We start from the raw sequence: 7,777 nt of genomic DNA on the forward strand, positions 1-7,777 counted from the left end.
TGAAATGGGTCAAGCACTCTAATCAAAAGGCAATCATGTTTCTTCTGGACTTGGAAAAGACATATGATAGAGTTGAGTGGGATTTTATTCTTATGATGTTGGAGGCCTTTGGCTTTCCCCCTTCCTTCAGCAACATGATTAAGATTCTGCTCAAGGAAGCTTCTGCCCAAATTGATATTAATGGCTCCCTCTTCCCCCATTTTCTTCTTAGTAGATCCATTAGGCAAGTGTGTCCCATTGCCTCTTCCCTCTTTGTGATTACTTCAGATGCACTCTCTTATATTCTTAAAGACAACTCTATTTCTCCTTGTGTTAAAGGTATAACTTGGCCAGATAACTCTAATCTTACCCAATGTCATTTTTTTATGGATAATAGTACCCTATTTTTTTACTATAACGAAGTTAACTTCGAGAATCTACACAATAAGCTTAACGTTTTCTACTCCAGTTCTGGTGCTTGGTTATCTCAAAACAAATCAATTATGATGGGTTGGGACAACCAACCACCAAATTTATTAAAGATAAAATGAATACTAAGCTTTCCAAATGGCATAATAGATCTCTCTCCCTGGCTGGAAGATTTCAGGTTTATTAGAAGATTCTTTTCGCTTACAACATTTATTACTCCTTTTCTTGGATGTTTAGGAATTACTAAATTATGGAAATCCAAAAATCTATCAAAAATTTTATTTTGTTTGGTGATGAAGGCAATAATAAGATGCACTCTATCAAATAGGATTGGTGCCACATGGATAAACTCTTGGGGGAGGGGGGCTTAACGATTTAAGGTTGCAAGGGATTGCCCTTGTGGCCAAATGGATATTTCACTCTCTTTAAGGGTATGAGCCATGGAAGATCTTGGTTAGGAATAATATCCAATGGGGCATTCCTAAAAGTGCAAAGAATTGGAAGAATCTCCCTCCTGGAGATCTTATTGAAGGGAATGTCCCTGTTATTGTGCATGGTTTGCCTATTTTCAAATCCATATGGAAGTTTTGGGAACATGTTAGGATGTTCCTCCCAACCAGATCCTTTCATGATAATATGTTTCTTTATGGTGAGTGGTCCATTTGGTGGAACATCAATATTTTCGGTAAGGCCTTTGCTCTTTCCCAAGGATGCTTGACTAGGTCTTTGACTAGCCTAGGAATTTCTCAACTTTTAAACCTATTTGAAGATGATAGGCTTATAAGTTGGGAAACACTTAGAGTTGATTAAAACATTCCCCTTTTCCAAAAGAAGAACAATAATATTATTATAGTAAAGATTGCAAGGATCTACCCATTGCTTGCAATGTTGACTCCCACAAATTTCTTGATATGAAGTAGGTTGATGGTACTTTGATTACTAGCATTAAAGCCAAGAACATCTACAATGTTCTATCCTATAATAACAACATTATCAATTATGTCAATAACCTTTGGTATACTGACCTGGATGATAATAATTGGAAGAAAATCTTTAAAATTCTTTGGAAGAACCCTACTGACCCCAAAATCAATTGTTTCAAATGGCTTGTGATGTTGGATAGGCTGCCTCTTAAAAAAGACCATAATGGTATGGAATTATATAATATTTGCAGGATGCCAAATACTGGTAGACATATTCTCTTTAATTGTAGTATTGGTAAAAAAAATTGGACTCTTCTTGGCATATCTTATCGAAATGATGTTTCTATACTTGAAATTATCACTAGTTATATTTTTGGATTAAACAAGGAGGCTACTTCTTATTGGAATATTATTTCATCTAACATCTTTTGGAAGATTTGGAAAATTGAAAATGAAGACAAGTATCAAAATAATGTCAGAACCCTTACTAAGTCTTTTCAAAGATTCACTTACTTTAAAATCTCTTTGTAGGTTATGGTCACCTTGATAATAGATCGTGAGAAGCTCAAAACATTCCTTAAAGTTGGCCACTCAACAATGTTCATGTTCGAGATAAAGAATGGATACGAGTGGAGCAGGACCATTGACAACCTTGATGTCTTTGATGCTGTGGTCAAGAAGCTTAACTAGGAAATACAAAATAATAAGAAGGCTTCTGATAAGATCCTTATGCTTGATCAGATTCAAGCCAGAATGGGTTTTTTTGGACAGAAGGCCTGAAAGTGTGGACCACATGGGCTCAATCATACTCACACCCGATGCACTAGCTTTGACTTCTTCTACTATTCTTTATTGTATCTTCTGTTCTTGCAATGTATTTAGAACTCTGTAACAGCTGATTTTATGCAAAATTTGGTGGTACATTGATGTGCTCGGTGTGAGGCCTCACCTCTTGAGGTATCTTTGTATTGTTTATTTCATTTTTTTTGGCATAAAAAAATATTATCATTAAATTATAACTATTAAAAAAATTAATTACTTGAATAAATATTCCACATTTTATGATGGCTATATTTTAAAAATTGAAAACTAAATTTTCATAAAATTGTAATATATATTATCAAAAGAAAAATGAATATTTTTTATAAAACACAGAAGTTACTCCTCAAAATTAGAAATATTTCCTTTCTTTATTGGAATTTTTAACAAACCTTATACAAAAGTATACCTAAAAATTAGGAACATGTCCTTGTTCTATGGGGATGCCTATGTAAAGAAATGGTAGAAATGATAGATAAAAATGGTAAATAATCAAATAGAGCATATTGTGAGCTACAGTGTGAAGAAAAGGAGCATACTTTTGAAACCTTGTAGTAAGGATAGCTTACATTGGTAGCACAATGAGCCAACGAGTAGAGTTGCACCTTCAACAATGAGCGAGAGTTCAACCCTAAACCCCAAAACATGACCCAACCAAATTGTGAAATGTGATTAAGTGAGCTTGAGAATAGGAAGGGGCATTCCAATTACAAGTATTTTTGAGATTAGATAAAAGCTCATTTTGGACTATTATGGGAATATGTAATCCTATTTCACATTCCAATTCCACCAACCAAACAAAAAAAAAATCGTATTCTAATTTCCAATGTCTATTCCCATAATGAATTCCAGCAACCAAACGAACCCTTATCACATTAACAATTATGACAAATCTAAAATTGCCTATCAGCTTCCCTTACACATCCTATGGTCCAAGTGGTAGTATAATATCGATCACAAAGTAACGCCTTATCTAAAATATTCAAGTCAAGACAATGACACAAAAGAAAAACATTTTTTTTGAAAAATTTTGCACTATGCTTCTCAACGTTCTCTTTGTCGTCTATGCACTCTACATTTGATGGACCACGAAACTCATGCTCCGAGAAAATAAAATAGAATAAATTTCCAGCCCGGATTTTAAATAAAATAACATAAAATACCGACCTGGTTTTTAATATATTCAGTTTTGGAGTTTTTGACAAATGACGATGGAATTGTTTACTCAGGAATGCTGTTAAGCCGCCGCAGGATGAGGCATCATACAGATGATGAAATGGATCTTCCGGAAGACATTAAATTTATTTCTTAGATAGAAAAGGAAAATGGGAGGTCATGCAGTAGTTGTTCCCTATCCAGGCCGAGGCCACATCAATCCCATGATGCATCTCGCTACAAAGCTCGCCTCTCATGGAATCTCTGTCACATTTGTGCTCACTGAATCCTGGCACAAAATCATCACAGAGGCCAATGACGAGGATTTCTGCCATGCCCAAAAGCTTGGCCTGGATATTCGAGCAACCATCATTCCCGACTGCGTGGTGAGAGAGAAAGAAAGGTGGGGCAACATGACGGACTTTTTTCTTTCGCTCTCCAACATGGAAATTCATGTCAGCGATCTTATAACAAATGTCAAACGCTCAGGAGCCCCCCCGTCCTGCATAGTGGCAGATACTTTTCTCAAATGGGCGGTGCCTCTAGCTAAAAGACACTCTCTCCTCTCCGTAGCACTGTGGCCAATGTCCGTCACAACTTTCTCCATCTGGTATCATTCGGACATGGGTAAGGCAAAAACCAAGAACTGTTATGGCTTTGCATTGAAAAGTAAAAAAAATTGTTCCTTTTTTATTTGTTGTCGCAGTTGGGTTGCAAGGATGCATAGATTATATTCCTGGTGTGCCCTCGTTAAAGCCGGCGGATCTTCCGAGCTCTCTTTTATCTCGCTCCCCTGTGACAAGCGAGATTGCACAGTGTTTTGTAAATGTAAGAGAAGCAGATTTGGTTGTTGTGAACTCTTTCTACGCCATAGATTGCAAAGCACTGGAGGCACTGATGGACAAAATCTCGGTGCTGCAGAGTGTGGGTCCATTGAACATGCCCTTTACGGTCACGAGGGCTTCACGGTGCAGTCAATGGCTGGATTCGAAACCGGCGAGGTCCGTCATCTACGTTTCGTTCGGCAGCTTTGGGCAGGTGGCAAGAGATCAGGTGAGGGAAATAGCTGCGAGTCTTATCCAGAGCGGGTACTGCTTTATCTGGGCGCTTCGGCCGGATAATGAGGCATCTGATGTCTCGGAAATGTTGCCGGCTAGATTTTGGGAGACGTGTAAAGAGCAAGGTTTGATTGCGGGTTGGTTTAAGCAAACGGAGGTTCTTTCACATCCCGCCGTGGGAGGGTTTTTCAGCCACTGCGGATGGAACGCCGTTATGGAGAGCGTTTCGGCGGGTGTTCCGATGCTGGGGTTTCCTCTTGGGATGGACCAGTTTTTAAATTGCAAGCTGGTTGTGGATAAATGGAAGTCCGGGTTGAGGGGGAGGAGTAGAGAAGACGAAAAGAGGATTATTGAAGCGGAAGCGATTTCGAGAAAGGTGAAATTGTTGATGGAAGGGGAGGAAAGCGTGAGAGTTAGAGGAGTAGCGGAGAGTTTTAGAGAGGCTGCCAAAGAGGAAGTCAGGAATGGATTGTCTGCAACTAATCTGAAACTACTTGCCCAGAATTTAGTTAAAGCAGTCGAATGACCAAGTAAAGTAATAGCAGAACATCAAACTCATGTTTGCGGTTGTAAGTAATTGTTTTCACCAGTTTGTCCATTGCTTGCTTTTGTAATTACAGTTATTCAGTAAAAAAGTGCGAATCTTTTTGGCTTCCAAAATGTGGCTCAATGTAAAAATGAGGAGTATTTATAAAATAAAATATGAAGAATATTAAGTTTTAATACCTGATTGACAGATTCTTAATAGAATTGACTTAGCTTTAAATTAGTATAGATATCTTAAATAAATATATGTAAAGAAATGTGATAGATATCTACTACAAAAATAATTATAATTTAATTTATTATATTTAAAACTATTTTTATTTCTTTTATCTTCATTTATTTAATTTTTTACTAACTTAAACTATTTATTTTAATTTCATCTATATCTCCAAATATTATAATTTAAACGGATATGTTATGTGGTATTTATTAAACTGTTTTTAAAAATATATTCTATTTATAATAAAATTTAAACTTTTGACATGTAGATTGTAACGCCCCGCCAAGGGATCCAAAAGAATTAACCTAAAGTTTCACTAAGTTTGCTAAACATTTTTTTTTTTAAAAGTAAGAAAGTATAACATACACATCAAACACATAGTAGCGGAAGCAATAACATGTAATCATCGACAAACATACATTGCAAGTTACATTTCTTAAAGATCCCAAGACGTTGAGTCGCGTTTAAATTTAATTAAATCTAAGTCTAACAACTATCACATACATATGAAAGAATAATCAGAAAGTCCCATGTCCATAATATACATTTGTTTCGAATGCCTCTCGGCAAATTAATTCGGAATGCTCAATCATCCACTGTACAAGTCACAGGGTATGAAAGGCTTAAAAGAATATACATATGTAAGGATCAAGATACAACATCCTCAAATCCATGATACAAAGTACAGTAAAAATATATGAAACTATGCACCATACATGATACATCCATACATCCATGTAGTATCCCCGACAGGTTATTGCTTTCTCCAACACAAAAAATACCTCTTTATTCTTCAAACAATCGAGCTCTGATACCACTGTAATAACCTTGACAGGTTATTGCTTTCTCCAGCACAAAAAATACCTCTTTATTCTTCAAACAATTGAGCTCTGATACCACTGAGATATCCCCGACAGGATATTTGCCTCTTAAACACCAAAATACTAAAACTTCAATGATCAGGCATTTTGTCAAACAGTTAGCAAACAAGCTCTGATACTATTGAAAAGACCCTAACTATAAAGGTCACTAAATTTCACAATTAGTAACCATTACCAGCTAAACTAGTTATAACAAATTTAATAGATCAGGATTGATACTATTAACATCCAGAATTAGGTCCTATCACAACATAACCAGTACTTAATAATCCTATTTGAAAGAATAACAATTCGGGTACAACTCTAGTTGAATTGCATCTCCAACATGACCCGAAAGGTGGAAGATCAATGCCTCTTGCCGACGGTTTGCGGCACGGTCGAGATCTGCCTAGAGTTTAGTAATTCTTTATCGGTGTTCTTGCCCTGCGGGTTTGTAGACTGTGAACCAGTCGGATCCATCTCAGGGCTGCAAATCCTCTGAAGCGCCAAATTGCAACTCCAATTACAGCGTTCTGCTGCTTGGAAACTCTATCGAATTCGTCCTCTGGTGAAGCTTAGACCTGCGAGTTGTTATCATACCTTCACGAAATGCTTTCGTAAGTACTTAATCTTGTTCAGAGCATCGCACTTTTTTGCATGTTAAGAATCGTTGTCTATCGTTGGCTTCCATGCTCTTTCAAAGCATCAATGGCGGACGGGGCCAGCAAAATGTGAAGGTTTGGTCTCTGTGATTAGGTGTAGAGTGTATTACAACCCTGCCAAGCGCTCCCTCAAATAAGATGCAGAAAAACCACCGGGGTGAGCAAAGTGTATGTACGCAACTTAACTTCTACCAAGTTAGCTTGAATTAGTAGCAGGTTTTTTGCATTCAATTTTTTTGCAATCCGCAAGCTACCTTGAAATGACGGAGCACTACAAAGTCTTGAAACATGCACAGAGAATTTCCTAAAAGAATCAATCTTCACCAGCCTCTCAGACTCACATCTGCCGCATCAAATGAACAGCTCGGAAGGGGGCTTTCCAGGCTCATAGCCAGCGAAGACCAATCCGAATGGCCTTCATCTAAAGAACATCAAACCCACCTGAAATAATAAACCTTGCGAACTTAAATCTACGAATATCAAATCTTAGAACTGATTCACCAAACTTCGGCCTTAGACCACAAATTCTGTCCTTGATGAAATGACTGTATCGTCACCTCCAATCTGCAATAATTCAGATGATATTTCACACCCTCAAAATTGCGCACCAATTGAGAGTTATTGTTCTCAATGGCCAACTGTGACAATTGCGAAAACCCTAGGTTCCACAGAACACCTGTGATTGAATCACAATTTGAAAACAAGAGAAATAATCCAATTGCCTGATCCAAATGGAGCCCCGGGGTGCCTATTTATTCTTTTCCCTCCATCCTCTCCAGAGACTTCTAGAACCTTTTTGATCTTATCCCTCCAGTGACTTTATTAAATACTCCAAGTAACTTTATTAAATACAAGGTCATCTTTTAATATTTATTTATTTAATTAAAATAACTAATTAGTCGTCCTTGGACAACCATTAATTAAATTAATTAAATTGAACTGTCACCAGAAAATTGGGGACATGACAGTCCGCCCTTCCTGAAATTGCTTGTCCCCAAGCAATGGCTGAACCATGAACCAATCAGTATGCCTGGGTCCCAAATGTAAATCTTTGTATCATCCCAATCCTCATCATACTCCTGTGGAGAAATCATCAATACCAGTAACTGAGGAACTGTACTCAACA

At 37.2% G+C, this 7,777-nt stretch overlaps 1 protein-coding gene across 1 annotated transcript; it reads left to right on the forward strand.

The window, feature by feature from the left end:
* Positions 1-3,475: 3,475 nt before the first annotated feature.
* On the forward strand, positions 3,476-4,889 carry LOC149561157 (UDP-glycosyltransferase 86A1-like). Its single transcript, XM_089823754.1, has 2 exons — positions 3,476-3,932; positions 4,012-4,889. The coding sequence occupies exons 1-2, from the start codon at positions 3,476-3,478 to the stop codon at positions 4,887-4,889; spliced, it is 1,335 nt and encodes a 444-aa protein (XP_089679880.1).
* The last annotated feature ends 2,888 nt before the right edge of the window (positions 4,890-7,777 follow it).

The sequence above is a fragment of the Cupressus sempervirens genome, chromosome 4 (genome assembly GCF_028749045.1).
Source record: "Cupressus sempervirens isolate cs-2001-9-10 chromosome 4, ASM2874904v1, whole genome shotgun sequence".
Classification (NCBI taxonomy): domain Eukaryota; kingdom Viridiplantae; phylum Streptophyta; class Pinopsida; order Cupressales; family Cupressaceae; genus Cupressus; species Cupressus sempervirens.

Bases quoted from the DNA above. Each gene is read 5' to 3' on its own strand.
- LOC149561157 (XM_089823754.1), top strand. From the start codon at position 3,476: ATGGGAGGTCATGCAGTAGTTGTTCCCTATCCAGGCCGAGGCCACATC. The intron at 3,933-4,011 runs GTAAGGCAAAAA...TTGTTGTCGCAG, and splicing joins CTGGTATCATTCGGACATGG to TTGGGTTGCAAGGATGCATA.